At 38.7% G+C, this 20796-nt stretch overlaps 1 protein-coding gene across 2 annotated transcripts; it reads right to left on the reverse strand.

Moving 5' to 3' along the window:
* Positions 1-271: 271 nt before the first annotated feature.
* ARL6 (ARF like GTPase 6) lies at positions 272-19235 on the reverse strand. 2 transcript variants are annotated; one of them, XM_075103336.1, is made up of 8 exons: positions 19078-19235; positions 16028-16178; positions 13491-13552; positions 11685-11753; positions 9266-9360; positions 5315-5444; positions 3757-3812; positions 272-1130 (listed from the first exon to the last, which is right to left on the reverse strand). In XM_075103336.1, the coding sequence occupies exons 2-8, from the start codon at positions 16148-16150 to the stop codon at positions 1105-1107; spliced, it is 561 nt and encodes a 186-aa protein (XP_074959437.1). In that variant the 5' UTR covers positions 16151-16178; positions 19078-19235; the 3' UTR covers positions 272-1104. The 2 variants fall into 2 exon arrangements, with proteins under 2 accessions (XP_074959437.1, XP_074959430.1); XM_075103329.1 differs by lacking the exon at positions 19078-19235 and adding an exon at positions 18892-18986.
* Between the last annotated feature and the right edge of the window lie 1561 nt (positions 19236-20796).

Here is a 20796-nt window from a genome sequence, read left to right on the forward strand (position 1 = left end):
GGCATGACAAAAATAAGGTTCTTAGGATTGGCTTAATTTGTTACCTGTGGTACATCTTTGAAGTCAGAAAGTTTATTAAAAATTATTCTTGAAAGTAAACCAGTTTTTATACACAACAGAAGTATAAGACACATTTCATATTAGTGATCTAGTAAACTAATGAACTGTCTCTTAACTTTGTTTACAAAAATATGACTTCCAACTACATGCTCCTTAAATATCTGGAAGAGCAGTCTATTTTATCTGAAAGTGTAACAAATATACGCAATAAAAAACCAACCTTGTCAGAAGCTTTATTACAGTATACAGCGCTATTTGCCTTGGAAAATGGACAAGCAAATTCCAAACGAACTGACAGAAAACCAAAAATCTCTAAGATGTAAAGGCCATCAACGAACACATTTAAGCTAAAAAAACCAAACCATGGCATGTTGTATATTTGAAGTTTTATTGATGGGAATGCAAATATAACCATGGCATATCACAAAATCAATTTGTAACATTTCATTAAAAGCAGTTCCTTAAAAACATCTGCAATCATCTGTAACAAATACATTTAATATTTGAATCCTTGTATCTTGAATCAAAATATTCCTCTAGAAGCCTATTTGTAGATGGTTACTAAATGCCCAACATCAAACGTTACAATAAAAAATTTGCAGAAATACCTAAAAATGGGCCCCTAAAATCAGTAGGTATCTCATGCAGCTCTATTTCAGGAAGTGCTGATTATTCTTTCTCAGGAAAAGAAATATTTCCATTTGGTCAAAGGATGACCCCCCAAAAAAAAACCCGAGGGGCATTTTCTGATGGCTAATTATCACTTAAAACCCACATGAATGCAGATGTTTATTGTTAACACAAATCTTCTTTTAAAATATGCTCTCCAGTCACAAGATTCAATTTAATTCATCAGTGTGCATACCTGAGGTGCTATGTTGTCTACATTCAGTTTTCCTGGAAGAGATACTAAAAGGAAACCAGTCAGCACAGTGTATTTTAGTGGAACTGTTCATTTTCTTTAAGCCATTCTTCCCTTCCAAGGAACTTGTACACCTACTGACATGAAGTTTGTAAAGGAATGCCACACATCTTATTTATCTCTCATGTCTTCATTGCTTGGATCTGATCTGTTAATAAAAAGAAACAGCTAGTCTTAACACAAGATGAATTATTTTGCTTTTGAAAACATAACCCAGTGCTGTCCAGGTTACAGCACTACACCAAGAGATATTTTGGTGTAGTTACAAGAATGGAGAACAATGCAGTTAGAGTTTTCAACTTGCTCTCTCACCCACTTCTGAAATTCTTCCACAGCCAAGTTGTTTTTCCCAAATGTTGCTAACTAAACACAGAGTCTTCCACATAATTCAATTTTTATCTTTTTCAGGCTTATAAAGTAACTTTGATGAGAATAAGGGCTGGAGGTTTACTTTATGAAGTACGCATTTCAATTCCTTGTACACATTTCAGCTTCCACATAACTGAACATGAACTAACTCCCCAACAGCAAAGGATTTGTTTGTTTTTGAGTAACTTGCACGAAAACTTATTTGATTTCAATAGCCACACTTCTCCATACTGCTGTCCGATTGCCACTTCTCAATTCACTTCAAACATTTCCTTAGGTAGCATAAATGTACCAAATCCCCATTACAAAATGTGGGAATCAGCACAATTTTCCCCACTAATAGGGAACATGAGCCAGGTTTAGGCTGTTGTGAGACAGTTTTACCCTACTGATTATGTATTGTTGCAATAGTAACCCCATGACAAAAATAGGGAAATACGCAAACTCAGCCTTCATTAGGGGGAAAAAAAAAAAAAAGGCAAAACCTTCTTCCCCTGCTGCCCCAAATCTGTGAACTACCTGAAATGGGCCTGCAAAAGGTAACTAAGGAAAGCATGGCTGTTGACAAGAACAACTGTGCATTGATTAACCAGGTGTCATTTCCTCCACTGCATTTTACAGCATCCACAGGCTGTGATTTAGGGACCGCTATTAACTTGAGTTGTTTCAAACATTTCCATCTAGTGCTCTAGGAATTAGGAGAATTGTAGTAAAAATTTGCTCTTGAAATATCAAAGTCTTCATCCATTAAAAGTATAACTGCCAAACTGCACGTGCTTAGGAAACAATACAGTTTTAACTCTACCCCTCAAGCTTCTGGTGACACTGAGCCAGGGAGTTAAAGGAAACTCTTTTAGGTAAAGTCCATCCATGAAGAATTTCAGCTCAGGAAATGAAGAAGTTTAACAATCCATGAAACGTGAATAGCTATGAAGAGTTATGCAAGTGACAGCAGAGCACCTTCTTATTGTGCTTAAAAAAAAATCTACGTTTAAAACTTAAATATTTTGTCAGAAAGTTTTTAGACAAGCATTGGAGATCCTTTTAAGTAGCTTGAAGCTACGAACAAAACCATCAACTCAAAATTTGGATTGAAACTTAGAAGGTTCCTCAAAAATAAGTAGCGACCCTGAAAATCACAGGAAAATATTACAAAATCAGAACTATGCCTGAAATGAGGAAAAACTATGCGATTTGGAATCTGACTTTATGATAATGGCATATAGCAGTGAAGGAAACTCAGTAGTAAGATACTGGTTCCCCACCACAGAACTCTTTTAGCTAGTGGAGAATGCATCTCTGTTCTTCTCTAGGGCAGTAAATCTCTTTGTAAAGACTACTTTGGCTAGTATCCCTTCCTCTGAAAACATGAGCAAACAGTTTCATATTCTGTAAAAACACAGTAAAATAAACCATCTCTTTCTAATTAGCCATAAGGATTCTAAGTAGAAAGGACAGTCTGGTATCCATAGATAAATGAGATGTTAAATCAGGGACAATGTTGGATATTACTTAGCTGCATTTTGAAGGAAATTAGTTCAGTGGCACTGACTCTGGAGCATTGCTGACATCTAGCGGCTGCCAGAGCCCAGAACGCGCCAGTACAGAAACACCATCTTGCAGATTCAGATTATACCACACTACCTAATGCACTCATGATGTAAACGATGTAAATTAGTGAGCTAAAATTAGATTGAGTCTAGCAAAACAATACCTTGCTTCACTACTCTATACATTTAGCAGTACACAGGAGGACAAAAGAGACCAGATCCTTACTAACAAACAACAGAAGGATATACAGCATCTATACCAAGTTTGTAACTGAAAACATGTATGCAATATATCATCTCAGCTCAATCTGTTATTTTCTATATAGTTATGAGTGTTTGCACATGCTACCATTGTTATAATGTAAGCTGTTCTTATTTTGGCTCTAGAATAAAGAACTGAAGTTGAATAATCAAAACTGGTGTATTTGTCTGTGTACTTTGCTTATTTTTCTAGCCTGCTTTTTGCCATTTCCTAATAGATAACATTGTTACGTAAAACTGGGACAGGACAGTAGGAATAAATTAAAGAACAAACTGAACTACCACAATAACAAATTGAAGTGCAGGAGCTGGTATTATTATTGTTTACAAGAAAGTGTTAAACTGTTTGCAAGAGTTTGCATTAATATTTCATAGTACCTACTTTTGCCAGAGAAACTGGCATGATCTTTTGTATACATTAAGGAGGTAAATGAAAGGCAAATATGAGATAGAACATCAGTACTCACTGTGTAATTTGATCTGGCAGCAGAATTGGACAGAAAGAAAACAAGGGAAATAATAAAGAAAAAACCTTACAAAATGAAAAAAAAATAACAAAATGAAAACAGAGTAAGAGAATTACATATCAGATACCTTGGAGCCAATCCACACCTTCTTGTAATCCTTCTCCTTTAAGTGCATCGCTGGCACTGAAAGAAACAAATCAAAGTATGAAAACTTTGTAAAAAGACCAGTTTTAGTGGAGTCATCACTGTACTTGTAATTTACAATATTGCGAAGTAGCATCAAGTACAGTTTACTTAAGTTTTCTTCACATGGAGAGGGCTGCTTCTCAAGTGATATGTTCTAGGGTACCTTCCCAATATGGAAACTGCATTTCAAGATGTCATCTATTTTAATACCAGTTTCAAGGCACAGGAATCATTCCTAGAACATGAGTGGTTCTGGAAGAGCTCCCACACAAGGCAGCCACATTGTTCTGCGGCACCTCCACTTCGATAACTCCCTCTTCAGACTGCTATAATAGATGTCTACTACCTACAACAGTGATGAATCATAGAATCATTTAGGTTGGAAAAGACCTTTAAGATCATTGACTCCAACTGTCCTCCCACACGGTTCCTACAGACAGTGAGAATGTTGGAGCACTGGAGGAAGAAAGTATAGTGTGTACACCCTTCATTGTAACAGCAACCCTAGGAGTGTCTGCTCATACATATTGAGCTACACTGAGAACAGCGTAAATCTACCTTTTGAATCACAGGGGTATAACTGTTTAAAGGCCCCTCATTCTTATGCTTATGAAAACTAGCACAGCAGTCAATCTGGAGTGTTACTGTGGTTAGCTGTAAAATTATCTACCAAGGAGCTCAAGAATTCATCAGTGTAACTTCTGAGACATAAAGCAGTGACCCCAAAACAACGCCCAGGTAATCAAGGTTACTATTAAATGGCCTAAAATGAAAATTGTAATTTTCAGCAGCATTTATCTGCTGAATTCACTTTTACTTATAGTGTCTGAGGGCTTCAGCAAGACAAAACTCTAACTTATATAAAACACTTCTGATAAAAGGGGAATTTTTTTCCTTGTGAATACTGGCACAAAATCCCTCTATTTATACAAAAGCTTACATCTTTCAGAAAGAAGGCACTAGCTCCTACAGCTAAAATCTCAAACACTACATAGTACAGAGTATGGTGTCCCTCTGAATTCACATGAGAACAGTTTAGTAAATGGCTTTTCAACAATAGTTTACTAAAGCATCCACAGAGTGGAAAAAAACCCCAAACCCACAACTCTACAGGTTTTATTTTTGATATTCTGAAATCTGTAAGACAAACTAGCAGCAGCACTCTGATAACAATTCTGCTCAATTTCCTAGCAAAAAATAACAGCAGCTGTTCTTCTAATAAGAACACTGCTTTCTGATTTCACTAGAAGTCCTCCATTTCATTATTTTGGTAATAGTTCTATTGTGCAAGTTTTCAAGACAGTCTACATGAATGCATTGTGTGTCTAAAGCAAGTTTCATAGCAAACATTGTAATATTATTACTGTTTCTACATGTGGCAGCACAGCATTTTATCTGGTTTATTAAATTTATGTCATATAATACTGAGTGGTACCATAGACCTAAAATAGGAATGTACAAAGTAATACCAATAAAAGGTTAGAAAAAGGGAAATATACCAGATATGCCAGGGCTTGTCTTTGATGTTTTCTAACGACAGTAACTGAGATACTTTCACAGATGATATTGCATCCCTGAGGTCCATCTTGTTAGCAAAGAAGAGAATAGGCAGTCGACGGTGCTTAACATCTAGGCATGAGCAGAAGTAGAACTATCATGACATTATGCAACACTTATTAACCTCTACGTGTAATAAACTACAAACGATACAGGAAGATATTTTGCTCACCTGTAACTGCAATTCTCTGAAGGTTGTATCCTACCAAGATGCACACTGTTGGGTCACATGGCCTCTGATGCATGCTTCAAGAATGCTCACAAACTTTCTGGCAGGCTTTGGGATCTTCCACCCCCTCGCCCCCTACCTTATACATACATTTAAAGCTGTGGGTATAAATTGCTGGTGATGCTGAGGAACAGGAGATCAAACAACTGCCTACAAATACTACCCATCTCTGCTTTGTGAGAACGGGATGTGTAAAATGGACAGAAAAATGGTTTGTGTTTGTTCATAACCTCACAACAATAGCCGCATAAGGGTAGTCTGAATTATCTTTTAGCATCCTGGAGACTATCCATGACTTCATAAAATAGGAAAAAAATGTACATGTCTGGACATCCCTTATACCGCCCTCACCTGAAGAAGAATTTCTTTTCCAGAAGCTCTTCTCAGCTACCAGTGAGAGCTACAGACCAAACCAAGCACCCTGGCAATTTCTGGCATACTTACACATTCAAAAGCGTAAGCCTCGTTGATTACCACAAAAGACTAGAGAGTCACTTGAAAGAAACAAACTTTACTCTCTTCAATCTGAGAGATGTAAAACTGCCAAAAAATTTCCAGCACCAAGACTAACTGTAAGAATTTGTCACATTATTTAAACAAGGGATGAATTACAGGATTAGAATAAAAAAAAAGTAGATTTGAGTCTATCAGTCATTTCTTGATGGGAAAAGAACTTAACGCACACTCCACACACCCCCAGTGAAAACTGCTATACAGGCTCTTTTTAAAATAGTAAAAATAAAAGGTTATTTCACATAGTTAGCAAGATAAGGATTTATTTAAAAACTTCAAACATAAGCCAGTGTCCCCAGTGGGAGCAGGGGGACATGGACAGACGGGGGCAAAAAAAAAAACCCAAACCCAACAAACTGTCAATGCTGAAGTGGTTTGAACCTTCTTCATAATGTTCTTTTTCTAACCCCCTACCGAACTTTTCCACAAAATTAGTGGAGATAACACGTACTGAGAGATCACAAGTGCTGACCAAAACGCTGACAATTTTTACAACAATTTACCCTATCTGGAGCTATTTTCTCCCCTGATATCCTCTAACACAAATCAAAGGCCTCAAAACAGAAGCAGAGAGTATCAATAAATCTCTGTTCCGACTCCATAGCTGAACAGCTTTTGTGTCTCCTGACTAAAATGTCTACATTAATCTATAGTATAATTAAATGAAACCTGGTACCCACAGGTTGCAGGTTACGGCTGAATTAAAACCACAGAAATTAACTGACATCACATATGCAAATAGCCAAGTTAATAATGGAATTTTCAGTGTTTTTAAAAGCAATTGAAAAGGGGCACAACCTACCCACACAAACTCATAAATGCACACTTAAAGATGGTTGCTAAATAAAGTGGTGGTCACAGAAATTTGTTACTTCCTACCTTATGACATTATTTTCTACCATACAGTATTTCCCCCAACCACTTTTTACAGGTCTTAATGGAAAGCCAACATTTTCTAGTCGCAAGTAGTTATGAGTTAACACATTAAAAAAAAAATCCCTAACACTAGATATATGTGATGTGTAATTTTATACAAAGAATTTCAAATTTACAGGAATTCCAGTTTATTTTAGAAGCATGTGCTAGAGGTCAAGTGACCCAAGAGTCAATATCTAAAACAAGTAACCTACAGACTACCATCTTGCAAAATGCTGTAGAATGAATTTTGATTTTAAAAAAATACAATAACAGTCATCATTAAACAAGCCAGTATTTGTAGCGTGCATTATCCACTTATGTAAGTAAAAATAATTTATAGTTCCAATTCACACAACAGTCCCAGCTAGTAAAACTTCTAACCCCGTTAATGCTTCACAGTACATGTTCCCTTTCACCTGACAACCTCAGGCAAAGTCTGACAAAAAAAGAGAGGGAACTGTTTTACTGAAGAATTGCTAAGATTTTCACAGACAGGAATTGATTCAAGGTTGTTACCCTGCACCCATTAAAACCTTCAGTAAACATGTAAATTTAAACCACTCCAGGAGGTTCACAAAGGCAGAAGCATAGATGGGGAGAAGGTAGGGCATGCAGGAAGAAAAGCTGAACAGTAATACAAATAAAAATAACGCTATAATAAACCAGTTCTATATTGATTCAGTTAACAGCTACTTTTATCAAACATTACCACTAGAAGAACTTTTTATTCTTTTTGGTTCCCTTAGATGTGACTGGTAAAACAGGAACACTGTTGCTGCATTTGAGCTGAGCTGCTCCAAGGCAGAAATAACAAAACTGCTCTTTCCTGGTTCTAGGGAACGTACTAGGTGGCCATAGCCATGGCCTTTCGGAACTAGAAAACACAAACACATCAAGAACCGAAGAGCACTGACCAGCTGCTAGATCAGCATTAATAACCTGTTAATGCTTAAATGAAGAGCCCCACCTAAGGTTCCATCTCCTCAGTCTTAACATTTTCACTCTTTTGCCTTCTAATAAACCAGTAACTTCTTATAGCAGTCTTTACCTCCCACCCTTGATCCTATGTGGTTTCCATTTTACTAACAGAATCACCTTTTACCATGATGATTACTACCTGCTTTGGAACAAAGTTCCCTCGCCTCTGTGTAGTCCACCTGCAGCCTTTGGTTCACCTCGCCTTCCCCTTTGACCACTGCAAGACTGTCTTTTCAGTGTCTGCATTTGAAGGGGCTCATATCCTTGAACATTAAATTAAAAGGGCCCAGACAGCTCACACACACTCAGCTACAGCATCTTTGTTGATGAACTAATGTATTACAGTCTTCATGGAAAATAAAATCATAGTAACATGAATGCCCCTATCACATACTACTTCTCCTGGTTAGAAATGCAAGTCAGGTTCTCCTTTCTTACTTTCAGCACGGTAACCCCACAAGTTAAGGCTCTACCATCTTAAGAAATGATAGAATTATTTCACTTTTAAATTTCCTGCATGTAGATTTATAATCTAGTTAGTCAGAGCAACTACCTAAAGTGCTGAACGTCAAAACTGCATATTGCTTACAAAATCATTCCAGTAATGTTGGCTTTATGGAAGGGCAAAGAAGTGAAGAATTGACTGAAATTAAACTTAATTTAAAAAGTGTAGCCTCACGTAAAAAAAAAAACCCAAAGAAACAAACAAAACCCTAAAACCAAGCCTCCAATCATAAATTATCTCCTAGCATCTTCCATCCCATGTATGCTTTTATAGGCAATTGAAACTGACCAGTATAATTATCCCTCCTTATTTCTGGCTAAAGCATAATTAAAAAAAATATATAATTAAGATAAAAAAAAGAAATTAAAAGTTACATTAAAGGCATTAGCTGTCTTCATGGAAAAATCTAGACAGGAACATACTTTTTCGTACATGTTCGTCATCACATACAGGCTCTCCAGCTTCCAAAGGGTCAAAGACTATTCCTACTCAAAACAATGCAACTTTTGATCTATATTGATTAATAAGAGACCAGCCCAACTCAGTGTAGCCAACTGAAATATGATCAGTTTGCAAATGTGAATAGGTATAGAAACCCCCCCAAACTTATCGAAGACTATTTTTTGTTCTAGTATTCATCAATGGCTAAAATATTTGCAAAGTACTCAGAATGCAGAATATGTCAGATAAAGGCTTTTCTTTAGACAACATAACAAATATGGAGACAGAAGGGGAAAAAAGCCTTCTCACCTGGATGATTCAGAAGGGTGTCAAGTTCTTCTTTGGCCACAACCATCCTTAATTTGTCACTGCTATCAATGACAAAAATAATGGCTTGGCCTTCTCTGCATGACATAAAAAGAGCAAAGAGGCAAACTGTAGGTTCTCAAACTGTGATTAAGAAAAGGCTTCAGAAGAAACACCAAAAAAGCAAACCTGATTTTCCCCCCCCTTTAATTTTTGTTGTTGTTATTTACCATTAATATCTGAAACAAGTCTTATTTCTGAAATTCAGTCTCTTGGTAACCTGCATGATTTTTTGAGACACGAGGTTGTCAGCTGTGTGACTCATACAAGGTTCAGTCTACACTGACTCTTAAAAAAAACCTTGATCTCACTGCTGAGGCAGAAAAATGAAATCTGAAAATGTAACCAACTGCCGTTCTGACAGTGTGATCAGACAGACAAAGAAAATCTCACGACAGGTTGTTGTAGAAATTCTTTATTACCTACACTAAAACAAGTCTATTAGAGAAACGTCAATTACCTTCTTAGAAAAAACTGTGTCCTCAGTTGTTTGATAACTAGGCATATGCAGATTAATTTAACTTTTTCAAAAGTCTGTATAAACAGGATCTTTCTTTTGTTTTGAATAATAGGTAAAAACTTCCAAATATTTCAAATCATGAACACATTTTGCTGGCAACATGACCTCAGTCACAACATATATACAACTCATTATGTCAGGATATTACTGGTGTTTTATGACTTGATGTTCCATTTATTGAAACTTACTTGAAAGCAAAATAAAGTCTGACCAATCCAAATGAACAGTGATAAACACCCACAAAACCTATTTTAAATTTACATTTTATTGTAATAGTCACTTCTCCTTAGTTTTACGTTTCTCTGCGAGACCATTATGGATACATTCTTCACCCCCAGCACCATCTACCTTCGTATGTTGATAAGAAACAGTCCTAGACCTACCGAAAAACAGATATAACTTGACCTGCCTAGGATTGTATGAGAAGCTCCATTCTTTTCTGGAGTACAGAAGAACCACAACAGCAAATAAAGCTTTTGCATATTAGCTGAAAACACCTAAATAATTTTTATGAGCATACAGGGCTTTCTAGAGGAATCAGAGTCCTAGCATGTATTTACTACCAAAAATCAACAGCACAAACAAGTAACAGTAATATACTTAAGACAAGTGTACTTTGAGGACATCCTAAAGTTTCAAGCCAAATAGAAGAGCAAGCTCCAAGCACTCCAAAGAACACACTTATAACTTGATCAGATTGGATTGCCATTTTGCAATTCTTGTAAAATTCAATCTTGCTTAACTTTGTAAACTGAACAGCACATTATTATTTTTACATTATTCTTAGAAGTTAATCTCAAATATGTCACTGTGGCACTGGTTTAGGAACAGGGGTGCAAACAGGTGCACATTTCACTGTCAGCGCTACCTAAGAAACTCCCTCACTGTTAAGATGAAAAAAGTAATTTATGCCACACAAGGGATAAGTTACTGCATTAAACAGAGCAGTCAGAAAAATTATTTGTTTGTGAAGCACTTGGCTAGCATTTTAAAGCAGCCTAGGGGAATCTGCTATTGAAATCCAAAAGACATGAGACATACATCTAACACTCTGAACAATGAAGATCTCCTACCCACCCGTTTTCAAATTGCTAACACATTTTGCACAGAATGGAGAAGTGTTAATCCTCAGTTAAAGAACACTTTAAGGTCTATCACATTAAAAATTAATATTTAATCAATATTATAATCTTCAGAATTTCTCCATTCTATTTCTCTACTGTTCACCTTATTTAAATCAGCATCAGGTATTACAGAATAACAATGAGACAACAAAAATGGAGATCCAAGTTTCACTAGAAGCTAGAAAAATGGAAAATTATATCTATTACCAATAAGACAATATTGCGGTGTTATAAATTACAATTAATACCCTGCTTAGTAAGTAACATCTAAAAATACTTGGTCAAGTTCTTAGTTACATGTGCCTCATTCTCTGAAGTTAACTTCCCTCACCTCAAAATCTCAACCATCAGCCATATCTTTTGGGTCTTAAGTCACTTGTCTACAGAAGAACACAAAAATTAGAAACCTGACTCATCTTGGTGCTTTCTTACAGGATTAGTTTTCAGGTTTCAATATGTAAATCCCATCTCTAGCATGCTCCCCCAATCTTTGGGTCAACAAGATGCCCCCAAAAGCATCTTGATTAACAGCATATAATTTTTTTTTTTTGCAACAGAAAAAGAAGTTGTAAGTATCCAGACTGACCTTCTGTCAAACACCAGGTGTAAGTCTTCTCTGAATCATTTCTAACCACTAGTTATTATCATACTTCTGTTTAAATAATGTACATGACAGCTCACATGAACAGCAATCCTTTAAAATAAATGATAGGCTTACTTGTAGTAATGCTCCCAGAGGTTTCTGTATCTCCCTTGACCTGACATATCAAACACTGTGAAAGACAAACTGCAAAGAAAAGAAGTGCATGAGGCACAAAGAATAAAACCCAAACCCAAACTATTTTCTTTGCTCCCCTGACAGAAAAAAGCCAGATCAACTTGAATGCTAATCAACTGAGAAAGAGTCCCAAAGGAACTCTGGTTACTCTATCTGCCTTCAAACTATTCTAACCACTTCTGTGGTCTTATTGTAGAAATATTCCACAATGGAAAACATGTTTGTTTATTCTCTGAATAAAAGAACTAAAACAATTCTAAAACGTTATATCAAATAAAAATAAACTCCCATTCAGCCTCTCTTTTGATCATTTTAGTATTGAATATTGTTTATAACGTTGAGTAAATGAAAATCAGATGAGCCATAACATAAAATCCACAGCCTGTCTTAAATTCTGTCCCTAGATAGGCACCAATAACATCCAAAGGCTTCTGTATACAAAATAACAGGCTTTAAAAAAAAAAAATCCGTCTTCTGAAAAAAATAACATTCTGGTAATAACAGGTTATGTCAAGTGACCAAACCACAAAGGGTAGTTTTCCCAACTTTGAGGTTTCACCCAAACACTAGATACTGCAATTCAACTTAAAGAACATTACAGAAAATTCTGATCCACTCCTGATATGTCTACAGAGGCAACATCAACTTCAGCATTAGGCTTTTGTGCTTTGGGTAGTCCCAAATAGCTCCCTGAGGGGAGGCCACACCAAAACGAGGAGGTTTAGAAGAGGAAGCTCACCAAATATCCTTTCACTCCATATCCAGACATCATCTGATTCTCAACTAGCTGCTCTGCCATGTATGAAGTTATTAGCAACCCCCAAATGACATTTTGGTTGTAATATTAATGAGGTTTTGGGGTGGGCGTGGATTTCTTTGTTTTTTCAATTGTTCTACATGGTCTATTTGCAGGTCATCTCTCCCACTACTGGATCAGAACAAAGGAAAGCAATATAAATTGGTTTACATTCTCACACAGCCAAACCCCAAACTTCTCTTCTGTGCTTTACTGAGACAGAATACAGTTGTTAAGCCTCTTATAAAAATATGAAACCTATTAGTCCCACACATCAGCCCAAGGAATTAACCATTTTCTTGCAGATCTCTCATCCAGTAGGGCATACTACTTGGTTTCAAGACTAACTGCACCTGTTAAAAATACTCTGTGAAGGCTACAGAACAATTTAAAAAAAAAAAATCTAATGTTACCTCCTTGAAGCATTTGTCTTACGATATCCCTTTTCTAAATTTTAGCCTTCATTTTGCTAATGATTTCTCCCTCCTTTTCCTGACCTTTACCTCACCATCTCTAGATTGCTAACACTGTAGCCACCATTTTTCATTTAATGAGATTAGACCGCAATTTCTTCAGAGTCCCTCCAGTGAGAGTGCTTAATGGAATATAGGTTGTCACCTAAGCAACTGTCTGTCCTCAAGTCTGTAACAGTGCCCCATTCTGAAATTCTTAATGGACAGAAATCAGATGCAAACACACTATTGCAAAGAACTTTTTTTCCCCCACATACATAGTTTTACAGCAGCTCAAACCATACAATATATTCTAGCACTTTCAGTCCTGGATCATGATTAGGACTCCCGGGTACTACAATATTACAGCAAACTGCATGCCATGTCATTATACCACCACACATTATACTCAGTTACAACCTACTGAAAGAGGTAATTAAGTCCAACTACTGTATATTCATTTACTACTGCAATAGGGAAAATGAAAGAAACTACTACCTTGATGTCTTGAATTTCTCTATACTGAATCCTATTGTTGGAACAATGTCCTGAGTTTGAGCCTTTAAAGGAAAGAAAGTACGAATTTAACAATCAAGTTAGAAAAACGCAAATATTGAAATATATCTGAAACATGAATACATTACAGATCTAGTTTTCCCCATAACTGTACAATACAAAAACTTTCTACAAATCCATATACTTTATATTAAAAAAGTTCCCAGAAAAGTACAGCAATTATAAATCAAGGTTTTGTATTTTCTAGGAAATAGGGTGAATGCTGTTAGACAAAAGCATTGAAGACATTTTAGCCTCAAGAGTGAGATTCCACCCATTACATTAGTCTGCATGTACATGTATGTGTGGATATTACCTGTGACGTAATTAGGAGATAAGTTAACATGGAAGAGAACAACTTGAAGATTATGCCTGAGGCCAAAGTTCACCATATCTGTGCACTTTGGAAATCACAATGTCAGCCCAAACAAGTCTGCACAATACCCCAAGCCTCTTAGACAAAAGAGGATATACTTCTAGCAGGATATTCGATTGGCCATGCTCCCAGCTCTGTCCATAGGCTGGAGGAGTCTATATGACATTGGAAATTACACAGCAGACATTACAGAATGGCCTAACCATAGTTCTATTCAACCTCCTAGACCACTGGAAGAAACCACCATTTACCACAGAGGAATGGCCAAAACATAAAACATTATTAGTAGAACTGTCTGATATCCAGGTTTACTGCTGAACTAGCCAAGGAACCTATCAGCTAAGTTGGTATAACAGAATAGCTCCTTTACGAAGCATCAATACTGAGCAGAGAGAAAGGTCATTCCTTAGATTACAGAGCTGTTTGAGAAAGTGCCATGCAATCCTTCTACAGACTTTCTAGAGCCCTGTATTGAAAACGCTATCTATAAGTAGTTGACTCCTTGAATACAACTGAAGCAAGCTTAGCTTGTTCACCTGCAGCTTCGTTTTGAAAATAGCATTCCACCACTGTAAACAGTTTAGTCAACAGTTCCTGTCACCAAGGGAAAATTTGAGCAGAGTAGGAGAGGTGTTATTTCTTTAACATTTGTTTCAAATTTATTTATCAGGCCAAGAAGAAACAACTGCAAACAGATGGAGAAACACTTGTATTTGCCAGACACCTGATACATTCTTCCTAGGGCAAAACAGCAAGTTGATGCAGAGCTCAAAATCATCTGCCCACTGAACTTACTAAAAAGAAACAATTTAATCAAGTCTGATCTAACGACATTTGTTGCACATTAGAGAATTTGTCATGTCTTGCAAGGATAGAACTTGGCCAAGTTGTATGTGAAGCTACCCTCCTAAAGCATCACATTAAATGAACACATTCAGAAGTAAATTCTCATTACATGATTTACAGTAAAGCAAACAAATTCTATTTATTCTACTTGTGTAATTCCCTTGGGACCTTCTCTAATGCCTATTATTGTGATAAATCTTGAAGTCTGTGTTCAACTCTAGTTAGGAATCCTTTCCTGCTTAAGGCATGACATAAAAACCCTGCTACAATAAAGGTCTCAAAAATTACATAAATATATAATCTGCCTGGGGCAAATTGTAGCGTTTCCCCCAAACGACTGGCAGCAGTTAGTAAGCAGTTTATAGTCTTTGCTTATAAATCTACTTAATTTTTCAGTGGAAGAATAATTGCTGGGAATGGAAGAGCAGCAGACTCTTTACCATGGTACATTTTTTAAGCAGTGTCCAGCAGTAGTCTTCAGGAAAAGCTGAAATAAAATTAAAAAACAAAAGCTGTGTCCTGATGTAAACAGCAGAAATCGTGGTTTCCCAGACTCATATAACCAAGATGCAAAATGCTCTGGCTTTGAAAATGCCTACCAAAATGAATCTGTTCCATAAACATAACTAGAAACAAGGTAATTGTACTTTAAATTTTGCTCAGAATACTATGCACTCTTTGTGGCCTGAAACACTTTTGACTGGATTAATCAACTGCCAGTATGAATGCTACTTATTTTGAAAGCTATTGTGCTTTAAAAATGCTGAAGTCGCCATTAAGTGTGCATCTTCACATTATTTCCTATTTTATTATTTATTATATACCTATTATCCTCAGGAAGAAATTAAAATAAACATGATAAATGTAGACAAGTACATTTTTATACAACTGTATTAATCCCAAATGTTTAACACATCACTTGTAACTGCAATCCTGTAGCAATTATTTAAGTGACTTAAGAAAACTTTTTCAGATCATCAGCTGTTTCAGCCATCATAAACCCTTCCTTACTGGGTGACCTTAGAAAAAAGTGTGCCACATTAACAGTGGTTTTTTTGGGAAGCGTTTTCATAACAGACACACAGATGCTTACATTTATTTTTAGTTAGTTGGAAACTCTTGTTCCACTGTACTAAATCAAAAAGCTCTTCACATCTTTTCCATGGTCACAGTTAGCAGAAGAGCACGCAAAAGCAGTTTAAAGAAAACGTGAATGCTGCAGTAAAAACGTCAACAGTGAACTAAGCAGGCTACTTACATTTGAAGGCTTAAGTTTATTTATGATCGTTGTTTTGCCGCTGTTGTCCAAGCCAAGGCACAAAACATGAACCTCCTTTTTCTTCAGCCCAAGCCATCCCGCTAGCCTGTCAAACAATCCCATAATTCTGGCTCAAATACACAGGGATTACCTGTTGTTCAGAAAATCAGAGGAGGAAATAGCTGTTGGAAAACGGTTGCATGTACAGCAGTGCTAGCACAGCAGGTAGGCATGTGGCTAAGCAGTCCTTAAACTTTTGAAAGGACAGTGTGAATAAGACACTACACAAACACTGTCACAGCAGGTTTGCTCAGTATACTAAGCAAATGGAGCGTAAGCTGATTATAGCGAAGAGGCCTTGATACAAAAGTAGGTTGGCCATTTATAGCCCTGTCTATATAATGCAATATCCATGATTCACTGGGTAGCAATATTGCCATCATTCTGAGCAGTCCAAATAGGAGCACAACTGCAACACCTCCTTACCTTCCACCAAACTGAAAAAAGGGAAGACCATTACATTTTACTTCAAATTGTCAGTGAAGTCAGTCCTCATAACTTAGACAACAAAGCAAAAGAGTATTTCCCTCCTTCAGCACCTGCTACCTAATTTGCTGAACCCTGAAATAAATAAAGCAACCTCTGTCAATTCAATTCAAACTCTAATTGTAAGAGGCTTTGCTGATATTAATGTGCATAATTTAGGAATTCATTCACTGCAAATAGAAACAGATTATAAAAGATCAAACAGACATGAAGCCAGACACCATAACATTCGCCCACACTTCAGGTAGATGCCGAACTCCTCCTCCTGCCCAGGCACTGACTGCAGTTACCTGGCAGTAGCATATTTGAAGGAGCTTACATCACGTGTTCCCTTGTAGTACCTGGCTGAACATACTTTGCAAAGAGGATAACTTCAGTCTATCCTGAATGAATTCCACTAAGAATAATTTCAGCAGAGAGCCAAAAAATTTGTGACTTATTCAATATATGCATTTAATTAAGCCACATAAATTTTGTGGCGTGTTGAAGGCTGATTTTTCTATCAATAAAGTAAAACCACTCAGGACTGAACAACTCTTAAGTTACCCCAGAAAATCACGGCAGGAGAAAGAAGTGGAAAAAACATCATCAATGACAAGTATTTGGTCTTCCTTCTTCACTAACTGATTATAAAACCATGATTAACTGCATTTTTGTAGAAATAATTTTAAAATCTTTTAATAAAGTCACATAAGCCATTGCCTTTGTTTACAGAATGGTATTTTTGTTTTAATTACATATACTTTTTAAAGCTCTATCTAGTGCATTTTGATTCAAGACTGCTAGTGATCTACAGGCTGGCTACGTGCGTAACAGCTACACAGAGTTGTCACCAGATTAAACAAGCCCAACATTAGTTATAGCAATTCCCTCAAAGAAAAAAAAATATTTTTTTTTCTCTTTTAACTCCCTTTGTTTTATGCCTCATTCCTTTTTTAATATACATGAAACTCTGAAAGCAGATTAAGGCTTAGTGTTTATTACCAAATTAGCCTGACAAAACACTGCCCCAAAACACGTTACTTTCTAGTCCAGTCAAGAGCTTTATCTATGTATTTTAGATAATAAAGGCCAAAAAAATACCTTGCAAGTACTCTTAAAATGGAAAAGAAGAAAGTGCAAGCACCTAAAAGATGCTTCTATGCCTTCACTTTTAAACCCCAAAGCCTAAATACACATTCTTTGACAACAGTTCCTAGCAACATTTTGTTTATAGCCATTTTTTCTAATAGTTTTTCATAACAGTTGGCAAAGCAATTATTTAAGAATACAACGGGAAAAACATACCCTTGACTTTTTGCCCTGCCCCTTTCTCCCATTCTTTTCCTCAGCTGTAACAAGTTACAGCAGTTACAGCTGGCACACGTTCCTTTTTTTGCAGGCTGATATTTAGCCTACAATACTATATAGCATATGTTAGACATGTCCTAAAATTATTTAGGATAGAGCTTGGTCCCAGAACTTGTTATCAAACTCCATAAACCTTTATCAAGAAGGCGGTCTGAGGCATCAGTGATTAACACCTGTTGGGACTAACCAGGCCGTGAAACTCCTGAAGATAAACCAGGCACGTGAAGCATTTATAAAAGCAGTGGCTGGCTGCTCGGAAGCTGAGCCAGGTGAGCCGCTCAGCTCTGCAGGCAGCCCCGAGAGATGCCGGGCAGCCACCGCTGCCCCTCCCGGCCGGCCGCTGAGGCAGGCATGTCTGCCCCCTACTCCAATTACCAGCACGCTAAGCTGAAAGCGACGATCCATGGAGCGCTGTGCACATAGGGGCTGGGAGTTTTTGAGGCGGTCAACAGAGCAGATAGCCTGTGGAGTCCCTTCTAAACTAAACGGCACTAGAAGTCAATTTAATTCTCCTGGATTGCTCATATGCAAACGCCAGGATAGCAAGGCTGCCCAAGCTGCCCGCAGGAGGCCCTTTCATATTAGTATAATTCAGAACTGAGACTACAGTTTCTTCTTTTTTTTTTGCAGGACCCCCGACTCCCGGCCCCACTCGGAGTGACGGGGTGAGGAGCCAGGGCCCAGCACGTCCCCCACAGCGCCCGGGGCCAGAGCCGGGAAGCCCCTGTCCGCCGGGATCCCGGGCGGGATGGCGGCCGGGCTGCTAGGAAGACAGGGCTTCCCTTCCCGCCACCGTGCCCCCCTCAGCCGCCCCCCTCCCAGCGGGCGCTCCTGCCCCGAGGCCCCGGGCAAGGCCGCCCCCGGATGCGACTCCTCCACCCAGGGCGGGCGGAGAGCCTCGTGCCGCTACCCCACAGGTAGATCGGGACCGGCCGGCAGCTCCGGCTCCCCTCCACCTCCTCACAGACCTCGGCCCGCCAGATGCCGGCCAGGCCCGACCGCCACCAGCCGCCGCCGCCTGCGCCGTTGCCGAGGTAACCGCCGCCCCGCCCCCGCCAATCCCTTCCCCGGGCGAGTCCGCCTCCCGCCCCCGCCGCACCAACCCCGCCCCTTTCGGCCAACAGGCGAGGCCGGCGGTTGGGGCGGTGCCTCACCCGAGGCCACGCCCCCTGTATTGGCCCAACGGCCGCCGGCAGGTGTGAAGGGGCGGCGAGGCTGGTGGCGGAGTTTCTGTGCGGTGCTACCGCCGGGGCGGGCGGGCGGACCGCGGCTCGGGACTCTCATTATCTCCGGCAGTTTCGCCTCTTGCCCTGTCAGCGGTGACCGGGCGCCCGTCACATAGGCTGGGCGGGCGTCGCAGGCTGATGACGTGTAGGAACCGCGTCCATTTTATTCTCTGTCCAATTTTTTGTAATTTTTTTTCCGACGCCGGCTCCTCCTTCTTGCACGGCTGCAACGAAAGTGCTCAGATAAATCCCCTTGGGAACTACAATTCATGTAGGAAGAAAAGCCTAATAAAAAACTACGACCGAAGGTGTCCGCAGCAGCTCCTGTTCCTGCGCGGGCAGTTCGGTGGAGTACAGCCATCAGGGAAAATCTTAACTCTGCCTGTTGCTTAGGTAATGACAGCAGCTGGGCTTTGGGAAGAAGACAGCTGGTTTAGGCCAGACATAAGATCTAGAATGAAACGTTAGCAATTTTTTGTTGTGTAGCACAGTCCCATTGGACTGGTCATAGGTAGCTGTACGAACTTAAAGTTACTCAAATCACTTAAAATGAGCTCCAAACAGGAGCGGAAATAAACTAAAGCCCGGTGTGCTTTCTACCACATACTTATATTTAGCTGCCAAAATTTCTCCATTCTGTGAGTTCTGTGACTTTCCTATGCTGCTGTAGTTATCAAATGCAGTTTAAAAGACTAATCTTGTTTCTAACTGGATGAATGAGGTTTTCTTACTCTCTAATCTCTGCTGAGGTATTCACAGGGTGTATGAGATGGTTCATACGCCACTCCCTGTGTTCAGCTCGATGCCCTACACTGCAGACCCTCGTGAGACCCTACACGGCCAAGCAGAAGCTCAGGCAGGGAAAAGCTCTGTGCGCTGTCCCATACTCATCCCTCACAGACTGGCAGTGCAGGCCAACTAGCTGGAGCAACTTAGTCCCTTACACTCCCCTCACTGCAATCTGGTATTTCTGTAATTCCACATCTTAAGCATAGTTTTAGGTTTGCCGTTCCCTTTTAAACAGAAGGTAAGCAATGAGCTGGGGTGGACTGCACAGTTCTGCATCTGCTTCCCAAAAGGAGGTCTGTACTTTTCCTTGGCTTGAAGAAGCAATTTCCCTTCACAGAGAGGTACACCCCTCATTATGAAAAACCCTAATGCAGTTACACCTATACTGAACACTGCTTTCAGTCTATTGTCTCAACTTCTGCCCAGGGGAGAGGAGTGAGAGCAGTAGAAATAACTGTTTGATAGTGATGTGGACAGTTCTTTTTGCTAAAAGGCCCAAGTCAGAAGCTCCCAGTTATAATGCGCTTCACATTAAGCTCCAAAGATTAAAAATACAGCAAACGTCTGTAATTTCGTTTTTCTAATTCTTATTGTTGCTTTCATTATTATTAAAGGTTTGAGGGAAACAGTAATCATTATTTCATTATTTCCCTAAACCCAGAAAGGTTCTGACTAAAAGATGAGATTCCTGCATAGTCACATTATGAGCCATAAAGGGAAACCAAGTAGCACAAGTCTTACAGTGAAATTCTGGGTTGAAGCACTTTCTAAAAGTGAATCGGGTTGTGGGGTAAATCTGTGTTAGGGGAGGGTGTTGTCTCTTATTTTTTATACTGAAATCAGTCCATATCCAAGAAC

The sequence above is a fragment of the Phalacrocorax aristotelis genome, chromosome 1 (genome assembly GCF_949628215.1).
Source record: "Phalacrocorax aristotelis chromosome 1, bGulAri2.1, whole genome shotgun sequence".
Taxonomy (NCBI): Eukaryota; Metazoa; Chordata; class Aves; order Suliformes; family Phalacrocoracidae; genus Phalacrocorax; species Phalacrocorax aristotelis.

What these genes read in the sequence shown, in the direction of transcription:
- ARL6 (XM_075103336.1), bottom strand. Translation starts at nt 16,150, where the DNA reads ATGGGATTGTTTGACAGGCTAGCGGGATGGCTTGGGCTGAAGAAAAAG. An exon ending in GAGAAATTCAAGACATCAAG is followed by an intron (nt 11,754 to 13,490) that starts GTAGTAGTTTCT and finishes TTTTCTTTGCAG; the next exon opens with TTTGTCTTTCACAGTGTTTG. An exon ending in GACAAGCCCTGGCATATCTG is followed by an intron (nt 3,813 to 5,314) that starts GTATATTTCCCT and finishes TGTTTCTTTCAG; the next exon opens with TGCCAGCGATGCACTTAAAG.